This window comes from Neophocaena asiaeorientalis, unplaced genomic scaffold (genome assembly GCF_003031525.2).
Source record: "Neophocaena asiaeorientalis asiaeorientalis breed wild unplaced genomic scaffold, Neophocaena_asiaeorientalis_V1.1 scaffold929, whole genome shotgun sequence".
Lineage (NCBI taxonomy): Eukaryota > Metazoa > Chordata > Mammalia > Artiodactyla > Phocoenidae > Neophocaena > Neophocaena asiaeorientalis.
The window spans coordinates 46651-73770 of NW_020175411.1; the positions used below are offsets into that span (position 1 = coordinate 46651).

The 27120-nt window shown below is 40.5% G+C and overlaps 1 protein-coding gene and 1 pseudogene across 7 annotated transcripts in view; both read left to right on the forward strand.

Annotated features, from left to right (window-relative positions):
* LOC112414601 (centrosomal protein of 78 kDa-like) overlaps positions 1 to 25503 on the forward strand; it is a 62016-nt gene extending 36513 nt beyond the window's left edge. The window contains exons 5-10 of one of the 7 annotated variants that reach the window (XM_024767166.1): positions 5029 to 5527; positions 8644 to 8816; positions 12201 to 12339; positions 23108 to 23222; positions 24074 to 24245; positions 25146 to 25503. In XM_024767166.1, the coding sequence (XP_024622934.1) occupies positions 23134 to 23222; positions 24074 to 24245; positions 25146 to 25370 (486 nt within the window). In that variant the 5' untranslated portion in view covers positions 5029 to 5527; positions 8644 to 8816; positions 12201 to 12339; positions 23108 to 23133 and the 3' untranslated portion in view covers positions 25371 to 25503. Of the gene's footprint in view, positions 1 to 5028; positions 5528 to 8643; positions 9997 to 12200; positions 12340 to 21716; positions 21795 to 23055; positions 23223 to 24073; positions 24246 to 25145 lie in introns of those variants that run through there. The other 6 variants (XM_024767170.1, XM_024767169.1, XM_024767168.1 and 3 more) reach the window with 6 other exon arrangements.
* On the forward strand, positions 3404 to 3490 carry LOC112414603 (uncharacterized; annotated as a pseudogene).
* Positions 25504 to 27120: the final 1617 nt, after the last annotated feature.

A 27120-nucleotide genomic window follows, 5' to 3' on the forward strand; every position in this document is an offset into this window, starting at 1 on the left:
TCCCCTCGGAAGTGACTGCGAGTCAACCTCCCCATCGACCCCCTCCCCCCGGTCTCCCTCCCGCCAGGGCCGCTTCGTGCGCGGTGCCGGTCGGCCCCTCCTCAGGGGCTAGGTGTCGGGGAAGCCCCGAGGGCGGGCGCCCTCCCGCACCCTCACGACTCGGTGCTGCTACGGGTGGATCCCGCGGCGGGGGGGCAAGAGGCGCGACGGGGGTGGGAAGGAGACGGGGCCACGGGAAGCCCACCCCGGGCCGGCCGGGGCGCAGAGGCAGGAGGCGGCGAGGAGGGCCGGCCCAGCCGCGAAGCCCGTGCCTCCGCTCTGCCCGGGCCCGAGACCTCCCTGCTGGCCCCTGGGCTCGGGGTGGGTGACGGGCACGCCGAAGAAGCCGTCCCGCTCGAGCCGTCCGGAGAGGCCGGCCCAGGGCTTGTGCCTGTTCCCGGCATGGGGCGAGCACCAGGGCGTGAGGGTGTGGAGCTGTCTGGCCGCAGGTCACAGGCTTTGCCTGTTGGAAGGGAGGGCTGCAATGGGGCTGTGCCGACGGAAGGGGAGGATGGAGCCGCCCACAGTCCCCGTTTGCCAGGCAGAGCTTCATCGTGGACCCTGTTCTCAGCAGCCGTGCGCAGCAGGGACACCCAGGCCTGGGGAGTCTGCGCCCCACCCAGGGCCGCTGGGTTCCCGCGTGGCAGCCCTGCCCGGCATCTCCTGCTGAGAAACCCCCGGAGACCATGCTCCTTCCCCCGAGCCCACTGCCCCGCTGCAGAGCCCAAGGGGGCTGGGGGCTTCACCCCAAAGTTGAGGAAGCCACACCTGGGGGCCGGGACACAAGCGGGGGTCCCACCTTCCCTGCAGGAGCAGACCCCGCGGAGGGTCTATCTTTTGGAAATAAATTTAGACTAACAGGTTTTACACACAGAATCTTAGAGCTGGGAAAAGTCCTTTGCGTCATTCATGTAGCTTCGTACGATTTTTTTTTTAAATGAGAGGATGGATTTCCTTGAGCAAGAGTGAATTTCCAGGAATGGGTCCCTGGTTACCAAAGACTGTTTTCGGGAAGAAAGATGAATCTATTCTGTGAATGCCTTATAGAACTTATTCTATATTGTAGTTCTCTCTGGAAACACATGTACCGTTGAGCTTTGTAACAGCCCTTAACATCCTCAAGAGAAGCTCTCATTTCTCCATTAGTACTTGTTATAGACTGAATATTTGGGTCTCCCCAGCATTCACATGTTGACACCCTACCTCCAATGTGATGGTATTAGAAGGTGTTTTTTTGGGATTTGATGAGCTCATCGGGATGGAGCCCTCATGATGAGATTCTTATCCTTGTGAGAGTCATGAGAGAGCTGGCTTTTTCTGTCTGCTCTCTGCCCTGTGAGGACACAATGAGAAGTGGACAGTCTGCAACCCGGAAGAGAGTCCTCACCAGAAGGCGATGATCCCGGCACCTAGATCTCAGACTTCCAGCCTCCAGGACTGAGAAATACATTTTTGTTGTTTACAAGCCCCCACCCCGCCCCGTTTATGGTACTTTGTGACAGCAGCCCAAACTGACTTAGCACTCACTCTTTTCTTCAAGTACTTCGAAGAATTTGTGGAGCCCATCCATTTTATGATACAGTTTCCCAAATAACCAATATTCTCTCTATACACTGATTTATCAACTTTTTTATTTATCAAAATTTTTATTAAAAAAGCTTCCATATTTTTTCCTAATAAATTGTTTCCAATCCAGGTTGTCACTGTAATGGTTCTATGATATTAATAATTTGAGCCCTAATACCCTGCTTAAAATATTCATTCGTGTTATGAATAAGTTCAGGGTTCAAATGCAAAAGTTTTAAAAGGATATACTGTGTAAAACATCTGTGTCATCCCTCTGAAGGAAAGAAGGAGGGAAGAAAGGAAGGGAAGAAGGAAGGAAGGAAGGAAAAATCATTGAATTTGCCCCCAGTTTAGCTGCCACTTCCTAAGGGAAGCCCTTTCCAACTCCAGACCCCCAGGCATCACAAATAAGCTCTCATGGGACCCTGTCCATAGTGTTGGACGTCATGTTTCCTGAAAAGCTGCTTCTGAGACAAGGACAGACTTTCAGGAAGTTTCTTGGGGTGTGTTTTTGGGGATAAACATAGAATTACTATATGACTCAGCAATTCCACTCCTAAATCATTGAAAACAAGCACTCAAATCTATGTACACATGTTTATAGCAGCAGTATTCACAATAGAAAAATCATGGAAATAACCCAAATGTCCATCATTGGATGAATGAATAAACAAATTGTGGTATATACATACAGTTGAATAGTAATTCAGTCAGAAAAAGGAATGGAGCCATTAAATATCAGTTACACGGCCAAAAACATTTTTTTAAGGAATGCATTACTAATACATATTACAGTGTGGATGACTCTCACAAACATCATGCTAAGTTGAAGATGCCAGACACAAAGGTCATACACTGTACGATTCCATCTGAAATATCCAGAATAAGTAAATCCATAGAGAAAGAAAGCAGATTGGTGGTCTCCAGGGCCTGATAGAGAGAGCGAAGTAGTATCTTCTCAATGGGTCCAGAGTTTCCTTTTGGGATGATAAAAATGTCTGGGGGAAAAAAAATTTTTAATTGGAAAATGATTGATTAAAAACAAGTCTGTGGGGCATTCCTTGTTACTGCCTTTCCCAATTTTGACAGTAAATGGCCAAGTACACAGTAAATGATCAAGTACAGCAGCCATGGTTTGAGAAAGAAATGATGACCAGGGCTCAGAACACTCACTCGGGGACGAGCGTGAGGGTCACCCCACGAAGTAAGCCATCCATTTTAGCAGAGATATTATCCAAGGATGAGGGGAATTGAGAATGGATAGCACAGGAGGGAGACAATGACTATCAGTTGTGGCCTTGAGGCCACCTACAGTAACAGAGGCTATAGTTCGACCCATTGACCCTCCTTTCACTAGTAGTTCATCTCAACTCACCCTCTCCCCTAAAAATGATCCATGGAAACTATGAAAGAGTTGTTTCCAGAATTTATGCAAAGATGTTGATCCAAGTAAAGGCAACAAAAACAAAAGTAAACAAGTGGGGCTACATCCAACTAAAAAGCACAACAAAGGAAACCAACAACAAAATGAAAACGCAGCCTACCAAATGGGAGAAAATTTTTACCAATCATATATCCTATAAGGGGTTAGTATTCAAATTATATGAAGAACTCATACAAAAAATAGAAAAAATATCCAACAAAAAAAATGGGCAGAGGATCTGAATAGACATTTTTACAAAGAAGATACAGAGATAGTTAAAAAGGCACCTAAAATCACTAATCATCAGAGAAATCAAACCACAAAGAGATGTCACCTCATTCATGTTGGAATGGCTAATATCAAAAAGACGGGAACGTGCTCGCTTCGGCAGCACATATACTAAAATTGGAACGATACAGAGATTAGCATGGCCCCTGCGCAAGGATGACACGCAAGTTCGTGCAGCCGCATAGCACAGGGAGATCAGCTCGGTGCTTTGTGACCACCTAGAGGGGTGGGATAGGGAGGGTGGGAGACTCAAGAGGGAAGAGATATGGGAACATATGTATAACTGAGTCACTTTGTTATAAAGCAGAAACTAACACACCATTGTAAAGCAATTATATTCCAATAAAGATGTTAAAAAAAAACAGACGGGAACTAACAAGTGTTGGCAAGGGTGTGGAGGAAAGGGAAGCCTTGGACACTGTTGGTAGGAATGTAAATTGTTGCATCCAGCATGGAAAACAGTATGGAGGTCCTCAAAAATTTAAAAATAGAACTATCATACGATCCAGCAATTCCACTAGTTGGTATTTGTATGAAGGAAACAGAAACTATTAATTCAAAATGAAATCTGTACCCCCATATTCATTGCAGCATTATTTACAGTAGCCAACACTTGGAAAACCCTGTGTTCATCGATGGATAAATGGATAAAGGACATTTGGCATATATATATGCCAAATTATTTTTATGTATATATATAATTCAGCCATGAGAAAGAAGCATATCCTGCCATTTGTGACAACATGAATGGACCGTCAGGGTGTTATGCTAGGTAAAATGTCTGACAGAGAAAGAAAAATCCTGTATGATCTCACTTTATATGGAATTTTTTAAAAAGCTTATAGAGGCAGGGCGTAGAGGGTGGTTGAAATGGGTAAAGGTGGTCAATATGTACAAACTGCCAGTGATAAATAAGTCCTGGGGATGTGACTATAGTTAATAATACCGTATTGCATATTTAAAATTTGCTAAGAGAGTAGATCTTAAAAGTCCTCATAAGAAAAAAAGATTTCTGCCATGTATGGTAATGGATGTTAACTAGACGTACTGTGGTGATCATTTTTTAAATTGAAGTATAGTTGATTTACAGTATTACATTGTAATAACAATGTATTAGAAGCCAATGATTCCATATTTTTATAGATTATACTCCATTTAAAGTTATTATAAAACATTGGCTATCCTTATAGCTTATTTTATGCATAGTAGTTTGTGCCTCTTTATCCCCTCCCCTCCCCCTATCTTGCCCCTCCCCCCTTCCCTCTACCCACTGGTAACCACTGCTTTGATGTCTACATCTGTGCGTTCATTTCCTTTCTGTTACGTTTATTGTTTATTTTTTAGATTCCACATGCGAGTGATAACATACCGTATTTGTCTTTCTCTGTTTGACTTATTTCACTAAGCATAATAGTGTTGCAGCAAAAATAGAAATGAAGTTTTTCCTCTCCTGAAAATAAGGAAAGTAAAGGGGACAGTGAACAGGCTAGAGAAGACACATAAACTGGCCTGAAAGGGTTAATCGATCCTAGTTTTATTTAAACTGTTACTAATCTGCAGTGTCTGTAACTAGATGTATGTTTCACAAAGCTAAATTACATCCTGTTCCTATCACTCCCTAGCTGTCAATGTAAATTACATCCTGCATCTGGTGCTTAAGCTCCCTGCACTGTCTTGTAGCAAATCACCCTGTGTAGCTGTTTGCATTTCAGGAAGCAGATGGCAGGCAGATAAGGCAGAGGCAAATGAACCCAATTACCGGTCTGCGGGACCCAGTTACCAGACTGCCTGACGCCAGCGATGCCGGTTTTGAAATAATGCAAGAAGAAGAATGCAGGACCTTTACCACTTTGATCCTGATTACCACTCCCTGGACTGTGATGGCCGCCCGAGGGGCCGGGAGGCCAGCTGGGGCTTCCAGGCGTGTGTGGGCATCATGTGTGCAGCCAGCATCCCCGAGGCCTCGCTCGGCTCATCATCACTGAGTGAAGGTGCACTGCGACAGCGCGGCTGACTTTCTTCTGGCGCTGTGAGGACCTGTGTGCATTGCAGGATTCGGTGCCTCTGCCTGCCGTGGGCGCCTCCCTGCGGGAGGACCTGCTGGACTTAAACGGCCACCGCCTGCGCGGGGTGGACGGGGCACCGCCCCTGAGCACCCTCTGCCCCCGATCTGTATCCAGAGCTTCTTCGAGCCATGGCTTGGCGAGACGGGTTTGTACTTTCCGCTTCCAGGGGCTCTCGTGTCGGCGCTGCGAAGCGGAGTTTTAGATGGTACAAGGTGGAGGGTGGGCACTAGAACCGGTGCCCAGTGCCCAGGTGTGCATGCACTAGACGGGGCGTGTGGCCTATGACTCCTGCCAGCTCAGTGACCCCGGCCGAGTGCCTTAAGGCTTCTAGGTCTCTGTTCTCATCTGTAGCATGGGCTTAACAGGACTCACTCTCTGTGGCGGTTACAAGGTCACACTCTGTTAATGCTTGTAGACTCTACAATGTAGAACACTTAGCACAGTTTGAAGCATCGTTCGTTGTTCCACAGATATTACCTGGTCTGTTGAATGACTTTGCCTGGTACACGCCAAAGCAATTAGGAAATTGATATATACCAGCTTCATTTCCTTTTCATTAAAACAGGGCTCAGGGAAAAAAAAATTTTTTTTCAATAGTCCTATCATATAGTGGAAAGAGCACTGGTGTGAAGGCAGCTTAGGGTTTGAATTCCAGAGTTTATGTTCTCTGTGGCCTGGGCAGGTTTCTTTTGCACTACAATCCCTACACTTATAAAATGACATTAAAAACCACCCTTTCTGTGGGTTCTTAGAATTAATTACACAGGTTATGTGTGTAAAGTATCCTGGCACTTGAATGAGTGGTCAGAACCAAGGGCTGCTGGAGAGGGTGCTTCTGCCCTAGGTAATCTCCCCTTCTACTGGGTGGCAAGTAAACATAAGCACAGTAGTCCGTGCTCTGGAAGAAGTGGGTTCTGGTGCTACAGAGCACAGAATCTTGTTTTTATAATTTAATTTTTATTTTATATTGGAGCATAGTTGATTTACAATATTGTGTTAGTTTCAGGTGTACAGCAAAGTGATTCCGTTATACATATATCCATTCTTTTTCAGATTCTTTTCCCATACAGGTTGTTACAGGATATGGAGTAGAGTTCCTTGTGCTATGCAGTAGGTCCTTGTTGATTATTTATTTTATATAGAGTCATGTGTATATGTTAATCCCAAACTCCTAATGTATCCCTCCCCACTACCTTTCCCCTTTGCAGAGCACAGAATCTTGGAAGGGAAAGTTCAGGGTAGGCTTCTTGGAGGAGGTGCCATCCTTTCTAAGGATATGTAGAAGCTCCTGGGGTGGCAGGAGGGAGCAGTGTGTGTCAGAGTTGGAGAAATATAAGAAAATATGGCAAAACTAAGATACAGGACTGGAGCTCAGGGTTTGGGAAAGAAATGAGAGTTGATACTGGAAACCTAGTGGGGCCCAACAGAAAGGGGCCTTGTTTGTCCTGTCAGAAGTTTAGATGTTTACCCTGAAGGCTGTGGGAAACCCTAAAGAACAGTGAGATGGACTTCTGGCTTAGAGACTCACTCAGACCTCCATGTGGAAGGCACTTGATTGGGTGCAGGGTGAATTGTAATCTAAGGGTCCCACTTAAGTTATAAAAGCTTGAACTGGATTTTGCAGATCCGAGAGAGAATGGGTGGGGCCTGGTGACCAGTTAGAAAAGGAAGGGCAGCAAGTGTGGGTGACAGTTTACAGCTGCATCTTTTTGTGAGATACAGAGCACAGTAGGAAGGGATTGGGGTTGGGGAGAGGATCTTACTTCATCTTCAGTGCTTTAGAGGGGCCTGGTAGATGGGTCTGGGCCCAAGGTACAGATCTGGGCTTTTTGGGAGGACAGGTATTTGCAGGCATTGGAGATACTTAGGTTACCCACAAGAAGAGCCAAAGAATCATAGGTCTGAGGGCTTTTTAAGTGGGTATATTGAGGATGTTTATAAGCTGAAAGAAAGTAGCCAGCAGAGAAAGGGTGTTAAGATCTAAGAGAGGAAATGATTGTTCATTTGTTTTCTAAAAGCTGAATACTTATCGTGAGCCTGGCCCTTTTCTAGGATCTGGGGTTCACACCATGTGTTATCTCTTCTGCAAGGACAGTTCAACTCATCCCCTGGTGAAGAGAAATCAGATTTTTCTTTGCATCCCATTCAGGTGTAGGAACTGTTTCGTACCTCTGAAGGGACTTTACTTAACCAGAGTAATAAGTTAGAAATCAAAAGAAATTAGAGCTGGAAGGGACCTTAAAGGCCACTGTACTTAATTTTGCCTAATATTTTACATTGATTGTAAGAAAAATTTATTGTAGAGCCCATTCTCTTCAGAGTTCCTTCACTGAACTTTCTTCATGTCTTGCATCCAGGGGGGCTAGCTTGTAGATTTTGGCCTGCTCCTAAATTTGCTTCTCCATCCACATTGCATTTTGCCCAGACTATGGCAGAAGCTCCTGGGTGGTTTCGCAGCCCCTGGACTCAGTTCCTCTAAATTCATCTGCCTACTGTGGTTGAGTGATCTTCTAACATGAAAAAATACGCCTAAAATAATGCTGCTAATGGCTTGCCCACACAGAGTTAGTGCATACTAGCCGCCCAGCGTGTACTCTGCCCAGATGCATGTAGTCTGAACTGTGCTCTACCAAGCCTCCTGGGGCTCTTTGGCCCTGAGGAAGGGGAGATTTTTGTGATCACTCCCTTTATCGAACTGGTCCTTCAGCAGCGGGGTGCCTTTTGCTAATCAGCGGAGGCACCCTTACTCAGCCAGTCGTAGTCCCGGGCCTCATCACCTGTGGGATACAAGCCATGCTCTCTCCCAGGCTTGATTCGACCAACATCTCTATTTTCTGTCCCTTCTCACACTTGGACCCCTGGCCTTTAGTCATCCCCACCTGCAGTATTTACAGTGCCCAGCAGGAGTCAGGCTTGAGTGTCTTTGCACAGGTGCTCCCTTTGCAGTTAATGCACCTCCTCCTCCAACTCTGCATAGCCTCGATTGTACTTTTCTCGATTGTACTTCAGGGTTATCATGAAGCCGTCACTTAGACATAACTTTTTGCCTCCGTAGGAACATCTGTGCATAAAGGTTATGGTTCTTTATCTCATGTGATTGAAATTTTGAGTTTATACATGTCCCTCCTTAATGAGGCTTTAAGGGCAGGAGTCGTTTCTAATCCTTAGCACAGAGCAGATGCTTTTTTTTCTTTTTAGATGCTTTTTAACGGTGATAAATGTATGGTTTAAATCACTCATTTTACAATAATTTTGCTTTAGGTTCTGACAGAAATAAAGTTTCCAGAAGTTGTGTTCCTGCAATAAGAAATAAAGATGTGACCTTCCAGTTGTGTAAAGCTCTTAGACGCTGTGTAAGTGCGTCGGGTGCGCTAAGGAACCTGGAGCTAAGTGGGCTAGTTGTGAGAGAGAGAGACGTAACTATGTTAACAAAGGTAAGCCTTCATTGTGTCCTGCCAACATTTGATAGTTGCTTTTGGGGCAAACTAAAGGGGTAAAATTTTAGACTGTTCCTCCCCGTTAAAGGGATTGAATAAATCGGCCACTTTGGGGCACCTGTGTCTTGCAAATTGTCCAATTGGAGATGGAGGTTTAGAAAGTGAGTTTCAGTCTTGTTTAAGTCTCTTCCCATCAGACTGGTCTCGTGATTTCCTACACACCATGTTACTTCTTGTCTACCTTTTCTTGGTGTTGTTCATGCCTGGGTTGTCTCCTGTACCTGCTCAAACCTTGGTCCATTCTCATTTGTACCATGGATATTGGTATGGATACATGTACCATGGATACATGTCATGCTGGGTATTGTCAGAATTAATATTACTTAAGTTTGTGTTAAGCCACAAACCACATGTTTTGTATATTTTCTGTTTTTTGTGTTTGTTTATATTTTTATGGTTTCTCTTCAAGAAATATTACGGGAAGGGAAATAGCAAGATGTAAAGAGCAAAAAAGTCATCATGATCTTTAAATTGTTAGAACATGTATCTGCAATCAATTATAATGCACTGTGGTATGTGTTAAAATAGGAAATATATGTAATGTCCTGTAGGAGCAGCAAATTCAGTGGTGTTGGTGAGGGTGTGTCATGGAAGTAATCACAAAGCAGGTGACTCTTGATTGGGGTCCTGAAACAGTGTGTGTTCCCTGTGTCCAGTAGTGGTCTGGAGGGGTCAAGAAGCCCCTGTTGAGGGAACAGAGGGTTTGAGGTCCTCTCTCTTCTATTGCTCTAGTATACTGCATAACAGCTAATAAAATACTGGGTTTATAGTTGACATTTAAGTCGCTGATTGATCATCAAGATTGGCATGTATCATTGGAAATGAAAATCGGAAGAGTCTTATGCTTTTTAGGTTTTTCTTTTTTTTCCCTTTGTCTCAAAAGTATGTAGTACTTTACTGAGTGGTTGGGAATAAAGTTTGCAGTATTCAGTGTATTCAATTTTAGTACCTAAATAGAATTAAACTGTTGCTGTAAACTGGAATAACACTTTGTTACTGACAAGTTTTAGAATGCATCAGTTCATCAATTACCTGTTTGGGAAGATTGCAGTTAATGATTTTAAGAATGTGGCTATAAACCTCCAATTGACTGAAGAAAAGCAAATAAATCAAGATTGACAAATGTATAGGCTCTTCATCTTATTGTGTGTGTGTGTTTTTATTTTCCTTTTAGTTATTTGTCAAGGTATAAAGAACTCTGTCACTCTTAACAGTAAACTTCACAGGGTATAATCTGACATGGCAGGGAGCAGATCACATGGCCTAGAGCTTAAAGGTGATTTTATGTTTAAACTTTCATGAAAACATGTGATTGAAGCACATTAACATACTGATACAGATGGCAGTTAATTTTTGTCTTTTAATACATGTGAGTGCAGCTTCTGTTTTGAAAGAATCTGACCAAATGGTAATGTGAATTGCTGTTGCATAAAAGAATAGTGTTGAATCCCCAGTCTTTGCACTTGAGTTTAACAACTCTGTGGTTTTCTGTCTTCTTCCTGAGACAGTTAATCTCAGGTCCATCCTCGTCACACAGAGTGGTAAATTAGAGAACGATTAATATCACCATTTACAGAAGTGAGACTGAAATCTCAACCATCCTGAACATAGGAACTGAAGGGGCCTCTCAGCAGTTCAGAGAGTTATTACCAAGCTAGTTAGCTGAATTCTGTTCAGTTTTCTCCGTAGCAGAGCCTTCCAGGTCCTTCTTTTGAGCTTATTTATTTTTATACACAATTCTGTATGGATATTGTACACAGTAGTAAATAGTGCATTAACTGGGTTTAACTGGTGATGTATTTACATCAAGATCTAACTTCGTTTTGTTGATATCTTTTTAGGGGCTTTCCATTCATCAGAGCTCGTGATGTATGTAATCAGTTGCTGGTGTGTAGCTATCATATTTATGATATATAGGGCTTGAATTGGCAAAGGTGAATGGTCATTCTTCTTGCTTTTTAAACTGACAGAGCCTTACAAGAAGCATTTCCCTCTCTGAAATAAATCCATGTAAAACATGTTTGGTCGCTTTCCCAATGCAACTGTGTAGTTGTGTGGATTTGGCACACAACTGGCAGCCTTGTGGTTGTCTGCAAACAAGGAAGCCTGTTCTCCAGTCCGCAAATCAGCTGTTAGCCAGTGAAACAAACTTGACTGCCATTTCTGACCCCTCACATGGAGCTGTCATACTCAAGAATGTTCATATGTTTTCAAGAAAAGTTGTTTGTGGGCTATATGTACAAATTCCTGATCTGAAAGCCAATATAAAGCAACATCTCCCAAACCTCTGCTCTCTCACCAAGGCCACACACATTTCCTCGCTTCTGGCCTCATGGCAAGCTAATACTGTCCGTATCAGATTCTCCTTCCCAGTGGTTCTGGGAGACTGCATAGTTGCTCTGTGAGAGGCACCTCTGCTGAGGTTGAGAGAAGAGCATCTTGGGTGTCAGTCCTGCCCTTGCATGCCCAGAGAGAAGGGTGTGCACCTCGTTCTCCTGTTGGGATTTTCCTATGCTGCAGATTTGCAGCTTGTTGTCGAAATGATGTCCTAGTTACTTGTCTTCTGTGTAGTTACATAATCCCAGCACACTTCTTTATGATCTGTAGACTTTTATGGGGTTGTGGCCAGATCAGGTTTTAAATGTTTGGAAATGTCCAATTGAACAACATTGCAGTGGCAGTGAAGCTTGACAGGAGAATTGTATTACTGTTACCCTAGTTTTGGCTTAAGGGTGATGAGAAGATGAAATTTTTGATGGGTCAGTTTTAGTTATGTATGTGTAAGTGATTTACTTTTTTAAATTCTAACATCTGTTATACACAGCTTAGATATGTTGACTTTCTGATTATTCTTCTGATTCTTTATCAGTCCCTTTACTGATGTATTTTCCTCCAAAAAACTACATTTTCTTCCAGACTGTTTTTGTCTGATAGTGAAAAATAAATTTTTCATTTGCAGTCTAAAGTTGATCTGAGAAAAAATGGTTACCTTGGATCTTCCCTTGGCTTCTGTGAAAGAAACTTAATAAAATAATATGGGCAATTCCCATTACTAATCCTAACCATGTACAACAGAGGTCTGTACAGTAACATAGCAAAAATATGTTACTGTACTTTTAATTAGTCATTGCCTGTTTTAGACTAAGGAGCAGGGAGAGACGTTTATAAATAATGATACCTCAGATCACTTTTGTTAAATGTCCTCTAATATTTGCATATTTGGTATCTGGCTTGTGTTGTCTTTTATACAATCTTGTCTTCTTTCTTTGCACTGTAGTTTAACAACTCTGTGGTTTCCTATCTTCTTCTTGGGACACTCAGGTCCATCAGAATTTCCTGTGACTGTGACATTAGAGAGTCCTTCCTCCTCAGAAATCGAAGAGGTCAATGATTCCTCAGAAAGTGTTCAGGAAGAGCCAGAGAAAATCAGTTTGAAACAAGAAGCATTGCCGGGACAAAGGTATCACTTTAAAGCTATAGAGAAGATTATTTTTCAAACGGAAGCCTGATTGCAACATGGCACAGCTTGTGTGAGGGTTCTGTTTTCTCCTCCCATCTGCATTGTATCCCCTTGACTGGTTAAGCTTAGACCAGGGTGAATGGTGGACATTTGAACTCTAAGAAATAAAAATCAAAACATGTCGTTAGTAATATATTTTCCTTTCCTTAGAACCTTAGTATATTAGATTTAGGGAGAACCTTAGTGATCATACGATAAAGAAATTGAGTTCTGAATGAATGTAGTCAGCTGATTCAGTGCTCTTGTTTTACAGATGAGAAAATTGACAGTTCTAGTTGAACTCTCTTTTTACAAGAGGAAAATATGTCCTCATTTTAAATAAAAATAAAGTTGAAAAAAGTTTTGATGTTGATATTCTCCTTTCTTAAAATAAAAAATATCAAGAAGCTACATTCTATTACCAAATAAACCTGACCTCTAATGTCATTCCATACTTTTGTTTGTATGGACAGAAAAGAAAAATTGATTTTCATAAGAAATTTTTGCACCTCAAAAATAATGTATTTATTTTATTTCAACTTTAATGAAGAGCTGAACATTTCTAGTAAATAAAGGAACACCATTTGGGGGGGACCTTGTCTTTGTGCTACAAAGTCCATGTTTAATTTTTAAAAATCATTTAGTATGATTTTCTTTTTGTATGAAACATGACCGGTTTCAGAACTAATTATCCCATTATTGTAGGACTATGGGAATTAACTCTTTGATTTTCAAAAGAGAAAGTTAGATTTTTATTTTTTTAATTAAAATTAATGATAATATAGAGAAATTTTAAGAAAAAAACTTAGAAAATTATGAAATGTTAGAGTAGGAGAAATCTATAGTTCATGTAGAGTTACCCTCTTTCATTTTATAAATGAGCACCTACAATTTGTAGCACGTAAGTGGCTTATTAGTAAATGGCAGAGTACGACAAGACCCTAGAGCATCTGATCCGCATTCCTTGTCATTTTAGGTGTGTTGTATTCATTTCCTTCATGAGTAGACCAGGAGATTGTATTTCTAATAGTAATGATAGACACTGGGGAAGACCAAGAAGTTTACACACTGGGACCACAGAATAGTAGATTCAAAATGCACTGAGAACCCTTTCACCTCTTCTCCGATTTGACAAGACACTACAAGGATGGTATCAAAGTGTTTAAGTATATAAGCCCACAACAATCAAGAGATTTCAACACAGTTTTGAAAGACGGAAGACAAGTGGAAGAGTGTGAAACTGAGGCAGTAGAACAGAGGAAAAGCATCAACTAGAATATGCACAGGGACCACCTGCAACTGAGGAGGATTCTGACCCCAACTGCAGAAGTAGCCCAATGCTCAGATGCGCATGTAGGAGAGAGGGTGGAGTTAGTTAAAAGTGTGACTGAAATAGGGGAGCTCATTGAAGGGTTGTGTTTAGAGGAGTGGACTCCCAGCCCCGCCCTCACACTCCTGAAATGAGATGCTTTCATTTTGAAAACAGTGAAACTGGCGAGAACTAGGGCAGCTAGTGTGAGTTTTCACACCCTAGAAAATTGTGTTTGCGGGGGATCCTATTACAGTTACTCCCTGCTTCTTCCTGCATAAGAAACCAATCAATCGTTGACTTCAGGGAGCTTTCTGCACTCATTCTTTTTTTTTTTTTTTTTTGCAATGATTTTTTTTTTTTTTTTTTACCAGGGCTCAAACCCGTGTCCCCTGCATTGGCAGGCAGACTCTCAACCACTGCGCCACCAGGGAAGCCCCTGCACTCATTCTTAAATAGAAAATAACTGTCATTTGCCTGATAGTTGAGTAAAGCTTACAACATGAGAGAGGGGGACAAAGTGTGAAAACATATCCTGGTAGGACCGGGGACAATTTAGGAAACAAAATAATTTAAGAAAAAACCCTAATTAGTATTCTGAGGGAGATTTAAAAAGGGCTAGCAACTATAAAATAAGACTAGGGTGTTAATTAAAAAGAGAATGGTCAAAAAGCAAGAGAGGTCTCTTGGAAATGAAAATATGGTTGCTGAAATAACTTCAGTAGGAATTTAAAAAAATTCTCATTATATAAAAAAGAAAGACACAATGGAAAATGTGATAGCAATATGTTAGAGAGGCTGCATCTGGGAGATGCAACATGTAACTATTAGAAACTCCAGACCCAGAAAAAAAATGGAGGGAAGCTGTCAAAGGGCAACAAAATTCCCCACAGCTGAAAGTAGACATCAGGCCTCTGATTGAAAATAGTTACTCAAGTTTTGAGCAAGATGAACAAGAAAAGACTTATACCTAGGCACCCTTCATTATGAAACTTTAAAATACTGAAAAAATAAATTAACATAGAATAAAATACTGACAGGATACATCCATTCCAGAGAGAAAAATACTGGTCACCTAAAAAAAAAAAGTTAAAATCTGACTTTTATCATACTGTCATCAGCACCATGGATCCTGGAAGGCATTAGAAAGATACCTCCAAAGTTTTTCAGGCACATAGTTTTCACCCTAGGGGCTTGTATCCAGCCAAACTATCAGTCATAAGTGGAGGCTGAAGAAGATATTTTGTACAGAAAGAAATTTGAAAAATTGACTTCCTGTGCTACATCTTAAGCTTTTTATAGAAATAATCCAGCAAAATGAGGCAATAAACCAAGAAGGAAGGTAATAGGGGATTCAGTGCAGAGAGCAGCTAGTCTAGATTGAAGAGGCTTCTATTGATTGTGTGATTCAGAGCTTAGAAACACCTTGAGGCATATCGTACTTACTAGGTATTAGGCACTGTTGGAAGGGAAGAGGGAGAGGAAGAGAAGGAACTTGAACTCCAGAGGAAAAAAGGCTATACTGATATAAACCTGAAGCAAACTAAGCTATGGTTGATTTTTAACCTACTATTGGTGAGGAAGAGAAGAATCCACTTAAACTTGACACTATAGATGTCCCCCTTTTTGGCGACACACGGCGGTAATGACCACCTATCTAATTTGTTGTCCAAACCAGAACTTGTCCAAACTCCTTACACTTCAGTAGTGTAAGGAGGCGCTCTAATGCTGTAACATCAGGACAACAGGTATAAACTGGAACATCCCAAGGCGGCTTGGGGTATGTGGTCAGCCTGCACAAGGGCAGTGACACTGACACAGTATGGAACGAGGTGTAGTCTATACACAGAGTACATCTGCAGTGGGCAATATTAATTTCATTGTAATAAAGGCAATACTGTCTTGGTTTGCAGCTTTTATTGTCAACTTGCATGTAGTAACAAAAAACTAACCTAAAGTATACTTAGTATGTATTTGCATTAACTTGGTATGTACTGAAATGTACTAGTATGTACTTAGTATATATTAGGCTTTAAGTGTTTTTGCATATATTAACTCATTTAATCCTCTGAATAGCCTTATGAGGTTGGTGCTAATACCATTCCCACTTTTGTGAAAAGGAAGCTAAGACAGGGAAGGAACTTGCCCAGGCTGTACCTAATTTAGGGTTGGATCGAAGCTTTGAGTTTAGGCTCTCTGCCTGTTGTCTTAAACCTTACTCCCTACTGACTCTCAAATAACAGAAGACTTAACTGCACATAGAACAGAATATAAATTTCAACTTTGACAATGTAAAAGCTAGGTCTGGAAGGGAGACAGGAGGTAGAAAAAAGGGAAGATGGTATGAATGTCCTCATTTTACAAAGCGTGACGTTGAGAGAGTTTATAGTTGAGCAACAATGTAGGTTTTTAAGTATATCACTACAAGTTCAAGAGATCATGAGCAGTGGAAGAACTAATGATGATATAACTTTACTGAGCAGTGTGGACATAGGAAGAGTGTAAAGGAACTAAACCCTTACTTAGTAAAATAGAAAATGAACAGATAATGCCTCCAATTTAGTCAGAAAATGGTCATGTAAGAGTATTACTTGGAGAAGAATTCAAAATAACAATAGTTGGACCTCCCTGGTGTCACAGTTGTTAATAATCTGCCTGCCAAGGCAGGGGACACGTGCTCGAGCCCTGATCCAGGAAGATCCCACATGCCGTGGAGCAACGAAGCCTGTGCACCACAACTACGGAGCCTGTGCTCTAGAGCCTGTGAGCTGCAACTACTGAGCCCACGTGCCGCAACTACTGAAGCCCACCCGCCTAGATCCTGTGCTCCACGACAAGAGAAGCCACTGCAATGAAGAGTAGCCCCCGCTCACCACAACTAGAGAAAGCCTGCACGCAGCAACGAAGACCCAACTCAGCCAAAAATAAATAAATAATAATAATAAAAAATGACAATAGTTGACGTAAACCTCATAAAAAAGGAAATCCAAACAGCCAGTAAACACAGAAAAGTGTAGGACTTCATTAAGTAATAAAAGTGAGTGAAAACCAGTGAAACTACATGCCAATCAGTTTGACAGATACATAAATAAAGTGTGGTAGTATCAGGTATTGTAGACCTGGAGTACTATGGGAATCTTCTACCCTGCTTATACTGGAGTGTAAATCGACACAACTACTTTGGAAAGCATTTAGCACTCTCCATCAACTGAAGGTATATAAAATAGCCTGTGAGCCAGCAGCCCTCACCCCCGCCCTGTGTAAATGCACCAGAATAACTGGTACAGCAGGATTCCTGTCCATGATTTGCATTAGCACAAACTGAAAACAAACTAAATGTCCATTAGGAGTCAAAAATTAAATAAATTATGTGTATTCGTACAGTGGGAAAACTATCAAGCAATAAAATTGAACTAACTAGAGCTACAGGCTGCAATGTGGATGAATTTTTTAAACCAATGTTGAGTGAAAGAAATACGATTAAAAGGACTTCATATACTATGATCCTCTACATAAAGTTAGATGTTGACAAAACTAAACTCTTTTGTTAGGGATGCATGCAGGTTAAAGGAAAGGATTGTCAAGAAATGAGGATGGTGTTTAACTGGGAAGAGGGAAGGAGATTGTGATGGGAAAAGGATATGGGGGGGTTTTTGAGATGCTGACAAGTATCAATACTTTCAGATTTGAGTACTGGTTATGTAAGTATTCTCTTTTTATTTGTCACATTGACAGTTTTGCTCTGTGCACTTCTCAGTACGCATATCGTATTTTACAATTAAAAACCTGAGTAAAGAATCGGTCACTTCATGAGTGCCGAATGTGGGAGTGGGATGAGACTATTTCATTTTAAGCCCTTCACTACTGTTTGCATTCACATGTTATTCATTCAGCATTAATTGAACATATGCTGTGTACCAAGCACTCTTCTAATTTTATATGTGTTTTAACTCATGTAATCCTCAAGAGAGCTCTGTGATATGGGAGCTTATCTCCATTTTATAGATGAGGAAGTTGAGACCTAGAGTTATAGAACTTGTCCAAGGTTATATAGCTAATGGGTAGTGCCAGGTCCATTTGCCTCAGAGAATCTGAATTTTTACAATATAATCTAAAAGAGAAATTAAATTGCTAATTATAGGAAAAAAAATTGCACATTAAAGAAGATGACAAGTTTTCATCTATCCAGTTAGAGAAAAACACACAGTTTGTCTTTCACACACGTACATCTTGTATTGGCAGGGATTTTCCTTATTAAGCAATTATTTATTGACCGCCCACGTTGTGCTAGGCACAGGTGCTGGGGATAAACACTTAATAAAATACACCCCCTATCTTCAAATAACTTGCACTCTACGTGAGGAAATAAGCCAACAGTTGTAGTAGAGGTTATATACCAAGTGATACATCGCTGTTGGCAGTATAAAATCTCAGAAATCTTTTGGAAAGAAGTTTGGAGATAGGTACCTCAGAGCCTTAAAAATGTTCATTTGCTTTGACCTCAAACTCATTTTTATGGATTTATTGCAAGAACGTTATTCTCAATATGGAAAAAAGCATAAAAACGGTTATTTTGTCTTATAATATTGAAAAGTTGGAAAGAATTTAAATGTGTAAAGTGGTTAACCAGTAAACCCAGTCAGTGGAATATTTTGTAGCCCACACAAAAAAAACAAGGTTATGAATCCCCTGATTATATGAGAAATGATTGATTTCAATGTTAAATGGAGAAAGGGTGAACATAAAATTTGATATCCAATATGATGGGAGCTTTGTCCCAGAAAAATCACCCTAGCCAGTGTACAGAAGGGAGGAAGGGAGAGCAGATGACAGGAAGGAAAATTATTCCAAAGCCTTATCATTAGTCTTACTTAAGTAATAGAATATCAAGCAATTTTACTTTCTAACTTTTTTGGTTCCATATTTCCATGTAAGGGACATGAATTATTAATACTTTGTGGGAGGAGGGTACACTTTTCCACAAAAATTTAACACTGTGTTCTAATTCCCTCCACTAGAGGAAGAAACTATTTCATGTAATTGCACTTTGATGTGCTATTTAGAACCAGTCAGGAAGTTTCACTCTACTTTCCTCTGACTGTGGTGAGATTTTTTTTGTTTATTTGCTTATTTGTTTAGAAATTCTTCGAAATCGGTTTTAGAAGATTTATTAAAGCATTATATTGAAAGTAGAGGAAGTTTGCAATTTTTCCCCCTTTTTCCCCATTGAAAATTTGGCTGGCTTTAGTAATGAAACATTAAAGAATTTGAAGTTCTTAGACTGTCAGTTTTTTAAACATGATCTGAATATAAAAATATATGTTCATTGAGTAAATTCTTGAAAACAATGAACAACTCACTGAAGGAAATAAAAGCCACCTCTGCATGTACACACACCTGATCTGCTCTTTTGTCTGAAAAAAGTATGAAAAATATTTTGTCTTATCACTAAATAGTCTTCTACACCAGAGAATTTGATTAAGCTTATGCACCATCTCCCAGGAAAAACGCACAGATATATTTTGAATGTAGAACTCCTGAAGCCCATTCATTAACTCTGGTTGAGACCTGTTGTCATTATTTTCTTAGTGGCTTCATAGCGCATTCCTTCATTCGGTGATCTGTTTTTGTTTAAACCAATCCCAATTTGGAGGCTCTTAGCTTTCTTCTAGGGTTTGGTTATAAACAATCTTATGACATCATGTTGGTAGATAAATCTTTGCCCACATCTTTGATTTCCTTAGGGTAAACCCCCGATGTAGGATTGTTGTTAGGTACCAAGAGCTACTCTCCAGAAAGTGATACCAGCTCCTCTGCCAATGATGGCATATAATAGAGTTCCTCATTCTTTAAGTGATTGTTCAAAGCAGCTAAAATGTATAAATATACCTTACTGTTTCCATAAGTGTAGGTATTCTGATTGTTTATCGCTGCATAGGAAACCACCCTGAAACAGTGGCTTAAAACAATGAAAATCGTTCATTTTGTTCATGAGCCTGGAGGTTGAGTAGAATATTAATTCTTTTTTTTTTTTTTAGAATATTAATTCTTTTACTACACTCTTACTGACTGAAAACAGTACCTATTTGACTACCTCACAGTTCTGTAGGTCAGAAGTCCAGGCACAGCGTGACTGGGTTTCCTGCTCAGATACACACGGGAACATGTGGGTTCTCTCCCGAGAGTGTTAAAGCACGTGAAATTTAAGTGTAAGACATTGAGTCCTAAACGTTGGATGTTCACCATAGTTTGTGTGGGTCACAGAGCTGAAATCAAGATTTCAGTCTGGCTGTGTTAGCATCCCGAGGCTCTGGGAAAGAATGCCTCCAAGCTTCTTCGGCTTGTTGGCATAATTCAGATTCTGCAGTTGCAGGACAGAGGTCCCCATTTCCTTGCTGGCTGTCAGTCGGGGGACAGTCTCAGGTCCTAGAGGCCTCTCGCTTGCCTTCCCTGCCGCAGCATTGGACTTCTTCAGAGCCAGCAATGGAGAGTCTCCCTCTTGTCCCTTTTGTACTTCAATTCAGGAAGAGTTCAGGTCCTTTTCATGGGGTGCCTGAGTAGGTCACATCCACCTAGAATAATCTCCCTATCTTAAAAAATCAACTGATTTTGAACCTTAATTCCATCTGCAAAATCCCTTCACTACAGCACCTAGATTTAGAGTTTGATTGGATAAGTGGAAGGTTTGTGTACTTCAGTAAGTAGGAATCTTGGGGCCTCTGTTAGAATTCTGCCTATTGCAAGCAGTGTCCCCACTTCAAGGACCGAAGTGTCTTAGTTCCTAAAACTCCTAAGAGAGTTTATCAGCGTTCATTTTATTTCAGTGACCTTGGTGAATGGGAACTACCACCTCCGTGAACAGGAATGGCACCCAGCTTCCTGAGTCCACAGTGTGGCTCTGCTACTTAGTGGTGTGACCTTGGCTGTGCTGCTCTACTTATTCTACTTCTCTGCCTCTGTTTCCCTCATCTGTAAAATAGCGCTTCCCTGGTGGTGCAGTGGTTGAGAGTCCACCTGCCGATGCAGGGGACACGGGTTCGTGCCCCAGTCCGGGAGGATCCCACATGCCGCAGAGCGTCTAGGCCCGAGAGCCATGGCCGCTGAGCCTGCTTGTTCGGAGCCTGTGCTCCACAATGGGAGAGGCCACAACAGTGAGAGGCCTACGTAACGCAAAAAAACAAACAAAAACCATGGAGTTAGTGATCATTCTTTCCTCATAGGGTTTTTTTTTATACATTTATTTATTTATTTTTGGCTGTGTTGGGTCTTCGTTGCTGCTCGCGGGCTTTCTCCAGTTGCGTCGAGCGGGGGGCTACTCTTCGTTGCAGTGTGGTGGCTTCTCTTATTGCGGGGCACAGGCTCTAGGCGCACAGGCTTCAGTAGTTGTGGCATGTGGGTTCTAGAGCATAGGCTCAGTAGTCGTGGTGCATGGGCTTAGTTGCTCCGCGGCATGTGGGTTCTTCCTGGACTAGGGCTCGAACCCGTGTCCCCTGCACTGGCAGGCGGATTCTTAACCACTGTGCCAGCAGGGAAGCCCCCTTTTAGGGTTTTGATGATTAGATTATTTCATACCCAGGGAACTCCAGGAACAGTGCTTGACTGTGAATTGCTTTAGAAGTGAGTACTTCTTAAGAACACGCTTTTGAATCTGCAATTAGGCAATTCAGGTATGTTAAGCATGTTCATTAATAGGACTTCCTACTATAAGGAGACCCACAAATAAAAATAGAATTTTTCTTTCTGGGTCTTAACTTCTTATTTCTGACTTACTATGTTATTTATATGCATATACCTTTTATGGTGGGCTACCACAAATTTATGTTCCAAAGAGTGGAATTTAAATAAATCTTACCTATGCTAACTTGATAGATTTTGATAATTCATTTCACTAGCATGGTATGATATTACCAGTAGCAGACTAAAATCTGAGTTCACTTCTGGCTCTGCCCCTAAATCCTGATGAGACCAATAGCTGGAAAGGCTTTGGGATATTATACTATGAATTAGTTATAATATTGACTCTGTTTAGGAAAACCTGCAGGAGTGCCTAAAGCAGTTAAAGGAGGGAAGAGTAATAAGACTGAAGGCTGATAAATGAGTCAGTGAGGTAAACAAGTTTCTTCTTCTGCTTTAGAGAGTGTTTTGGTTTTATTTTGATTTGATTTTAAGCCATATACACATAATTTGTAAGATTTAAAACTATAATATGTTGCAAATTTGTTGTATCATGTAGACTTTTGCATTTACTGGTATTTAGTGATCATATGATCTATATTCCAGAAAGCATGTTTTTAAAAATGTGAAAATCTGGTTTTGTGTATGTGTGTGTGTGTGCGTGTTTGCGCGTGTGCGCTTTTATATGACATTAGCTTATTTCCTTTTCATGATTCTTTGATTCAAGAAGGCACTTTAAAAAAAAAAAAAGAAGGCACTTTTGTGCATATACTGTATATACAGTAACATAAAAGACACGATGAGACTCTCCTGGCAATGAATTAGGAAAGTGAATCATTTAAATAAATTTAAGATATTGGAAAACTTCTAAGAATGCAATGAAAGATAAAAATATATACTATGAGAATTACATTAGGTAATGTGCATGAAAGCAGGGCATAATCTAAAAAGTTCTATCTAAATATAATTTATCACAGGATGAGTGTAGGGAGGAATTTTTGAAAGTGCATCCGTTGGATTGGCGGACACTCATTCAATAAATGTTGAGCACCTGCTCATGTAAGGCAAAAGGGGCATCATGCACATTAACGGCCTTTCTGAGAAATACTAGAGTTGAGCTTACAGGGGGTTTTAAGTGCATAGATGATGAGCGGAAGGGGAAGAGTGCATGGGGGGAATATTTTCAAGAAGCCAAAGAAAATATTGGTGATTGTACATTTAATAAATTGGGTTGGGTATGATTTAGGACTTTTAAACGTAAGCATTAGATATTTTGCTCACTAAAGTTAATTCTTAACATTCAGCAGAGTTGTAATATGTTTTATTCAAATCAGATTCTATATTTCATTTTCTAATTTAAGAGAAACTTAAAGCAGGTAATTTTCTAATGTGGAATAAGGCTCCATTATGAATTGAACTAGTTAGAAATGTGATCTTTTGTGAAAGATCATTAATAAAATGGTAACTTTGGTTTATTTATATACCACCTAAGTGTTATATAGGAAACTTTGTTGGGTGCCTGTGGGTTTTGGTTACTATGTGATATGGTCTCTGTCTTTACTGGTAGAGAGTTAGGTTAATTACAAATTAATTACATTTTGAGTGTTTTAGTTTTGTTCCTTGAAAATAGGCAAGACTACTTTTGATGACAATGAGAAAAAATCATGTCAGACATTTTTAGTCTTCTTTTATAGCTGGAACATGAAAATGCCCACTTAAGAAATATGAATTTCTCTTTGTCTGAAGCCCTTCATGCCCACTCATTGACAAGCATGATCCTGGATGATGCAGGTGTTTTGGGCAGCATTGAGAATTCTATTCAGAAGTTCCATGCTTTCTTGGATCTCCTTAAAGATGCTGGGTTAGTTCATTTATCTTCATGGCGTTCTTCTCTTTGCGACTGTAATTGTAGTTTGCTGAGGAACTGGAGCAATTTTCATCACTTCCGTGGCCATATTTAGTGTAATTATAGGTAATATAGTTGACTTTTTAAAATGAGGAATTAAATTTTTTAAGAAATGCAAATAGGGAAGCCTGCTTTGGTAGAGTGGGGAGCTCATTATAAAAGAGTAACCTGTAGATAGAGTAATTAGTAGGTGTAGTTTTTTGTAAAGACTAAATTGAAGGCAGTTTTCATTGAAAATATTTGGGAATGCATAAGAATTTTCCTATCTTTCACTTATTTTGCTTGTTTGATAAGTCTGAATTAAAGTTATTTTTGCCTTAGACATAAAAATTATTATTAATCTGCAGGGGAGATATAGGTCAGTGGTTCTTAACTGGGAGCAATTTTGCTGGAAGAGGGAAGTGGAGATTGATAGTTGATGGAGTGGTGTTTTGTCAGTGAATGAATTGGTGTTGGTGTTGGGAAGGAAGGAACAAACACATTCTTGGAAACTGGAGGAAATGTGGTAAAGAAGAGTGGGAATAGAGGTGTGAGAGGTAGTGGACGAGGTGCGTGGTAGATGTTGAAGCTGCTAGTCAGACAGTGTTTAAAATGGAGCGGTAATAGGTAAGGAGATGGGATGTGTCCTAGAGGATGAATCTGGAAAGGGCTGAGAATTTGGGGGAGAGAGAGGCTTGTAGTCTGCTGTAGGATGTTGGCTTTTAAGATTTTAGAAGTATTTCATGATTGTAGGTCTGGGGAAATCTAAACTGCTCTTATGTGATTATAATAACCTTTGTCTTTTCTCCTTTCCTCCTCTGGTCCAGGCTTGGGCAGCTGGCCACAATGGCTGGTATAGATCAGTCAGGTTTTCATTTACTAGGTCGTCCCCAGATGAATTCTACCGTTAGTAGTCCACGTAAAGAAGAAAAGAAGGCACTTGAAGAAGAAAAGTCAGAATCAAAACAGGGTGCCCCAGGACAAATGAAAAATATCCAAGTAAGTGGACAGAGCAGCACTTAATGATTCTAAGAGTGATTAGCAAAAAGGAAATGACCAAGTCAGGGAGAAAACAATAATAATCAGTCTCTAATAGTTCACATGCTCAGAACCTATAAGATTCTGGAATCCTTTCCAAATCTGAGATTAGTAAATGTGTGCCCATTTCATGATACTGTATTATTGTAAATAAGGAGGCTGGAAGTTCTTTAGAAAATTTATGAGTTAAAGCAAACTATCCTTAATGAAGAAAGAAAACATTAGAGAAAATATTCCAGATTTTAAATTGTATAAATGTCTATTCTATTCATATTTTATCTAGGTTTCTATTTGTATGCAGTCAGCTTACAATGAAGGAACACTAATGAAGGTACACATACTGATATAATTTTTAAATAAGTAATCCAGACATAGCTAATAGGTAACATATTACAGTGAATCACTGGTTATGGGAATGGGAGGGGAAAACCTGTCAGCTTTTCCTCTAGCCTTACTTGGAGCCCCCATCAACCAATCTCAGACTGGTCTTGGGAACTGACAGCTTGAGAACACGGTTTGGTCACAAACTATATACTGTTTGCATGTGCCTGGAGGATAGGAAAGAAATTAATTATCTTACAGAATAGGGTTTTATTTTTAGTGAGGGAAAGGAAATGGGTAATAACTACCCCAGTCACCAAAGTCTGAAAATGTAGCGGACATAGCCTTGGATATAGCTACGTTAAGCTGAGAATCACTTGGCAAGATATAATTAGAAAAAAACTGGCTCTGAAATCTTCTGAATATTGACTGTGTTAATAATAAGGTCACAGAGTAACACTGAAGTTTTGAACTCTACTTTTTAATGGTTGGCTTTGTTCATCACTGAATTTTTGTCTTGTCTTTTGTTTTTCCGTCCAGTTTCAGAAAATTACAGGTGATGCTAGGATTCCTTTGCCTCTCGACTCCTTCCATGTCCCAGTGTCTACTCAGGAGGCCTTAGAAACTTCCAAAGACAACCTGGGGGTCCCAGTCACAGAGCAGCGGCAGGAGTCTTTTGAAGAGTTCATTGCTAGAACATGTTCTCCCCTCAGCAGACATCATTTCTGGAACTGGAAGTCAAAGAAAAGAAGAGGAATTATCTAGAAATAGGTCTTCTTCAGAGAAAATGAGCAAAGCAGATGAATATACCAAAAAATTCTCTGCTAGGAAACAACCTGGGAAGGACCTGCATTCCTGCTCTGACTCACCTGTAAAGCGTAAAAGCAAAGGAATTGGGCAAAATAATTCTTTGGTTAATAAACCAATTAAAAGTGAGTCTTCAAAAAAATACATTTCTGTTAAAGAGAGTAGAATAGTGACTGTTTCATCAAAGACGACTAAAAGTAGGGCTTCCCTGGTGGCGCAGTGGTTGAGAGTCCGCCTGCCGATGCAGGGGACACGGGTTCATGCCCCCGGTCTGGGAAGATCCCACATGCCGCGGAGCGGCTGGGCCCGTGATCCATGGCCGCTGAGCCTGCGCGTCCGGAGCCTGTGCTCCGCAACGGGAGAGGCCACGACAGTGAGAGGCCCAAAAGATAACTAAAAGTAAACTCAATCTGCTAGAACATTCTGAAAGTGATACTCCTGGATCTGATTGTGAATTTCAAGAAAGCATCCATACTCTATCACACCTAACATAGGTCTAAATCTTTTAAAATTATGTTTTTGTCTTCAAATTTTAATAATTTACTTATGTTTTTATTATAGCATATGGTGGTTTCAGTTACTTGACTGGAAGCCATTAGAGAAAGATTTACCTATACTTTTTTATTATAATGAAAGTTTTGATGTACTTTTCCTTGTGACATTTTGCACCATTCATTCAGCTAGTGTTTACTGAGGGCTTCATATGTACAGTACTTTTCTGGGTGCTATTGCTTTCAGCAGTGAACAAAATAAAGCCTTTGCTCTCCTGGAACTAGCACTCTGTGTTGGGAGAAAACATAAACAACAAAGCAGGGTGTAAGGGTTAAAAAGATATGGGAATAATAAATGGAATAGTTTTACCATTTGGTTAAACATCAAACTATTATAAATCACATGGCCAGATGCCATTGAGGTATTTTAATTCACAATAACCAGAGAGCCTCAAACATTTACCAAGGCACTTACTGTGTTTATGGACTACAGCAACGCTCTGAGGTAGGGAACTGTTACCATCCCCGTTTATAGATGAGGAGTCTGAGGAGACATTTTGTGAGTTGCCCAGAATTACACAGCTGTAAGTAAGTGGGAAGCTGCGATGTGACCCGAACCCATGCTATTTTTTTTTAATGTATGGACTTTATTATGTTTCACTTGTTTCTGATTTATGTGAATATTTTCTTTAAAGATTTTTTCTGATGTCGACCATTTTTAAAGTGTTTATTGCATTTGTTACAGTATTGCTTCTGTTTTATATTTTGGTTTTTTGGCCGCAAGGCATGTGGGATCTTAGCTCCCCCACCAGGGATCGAACCCTCACCCCCTCCATTGGAAGGTGAAGTCTTAACCCTGGACCACCAGGGAAGTCCCCCTTATGTGACTATTTTCATGGCAGTTTTTTAAATTTTATTTTTTTATTGACGTATAGTTGAATTACAGTGTTGTGTTAATTACTGCTGTACAGGAAAGTGACTCAGTTACACATTTATATACATTCTTTTCCATTACGGTTTATCACAGGATACATAGTTCACTGTGTTCTACAGTAGGACCTTTTTGGTTTTTTAAAATACATCCACTTTTTTTAAAATAAATGTATTTATTTTTAAATTTTTGGCTGCGTTGGGCCTTCGTTGTTGCATGCAGGCTTTCTCTAGTTGTGGTGCGCAGGCTTCTCATTGTGGTGGCTTTTCTTGTTGCAGAGCACGGG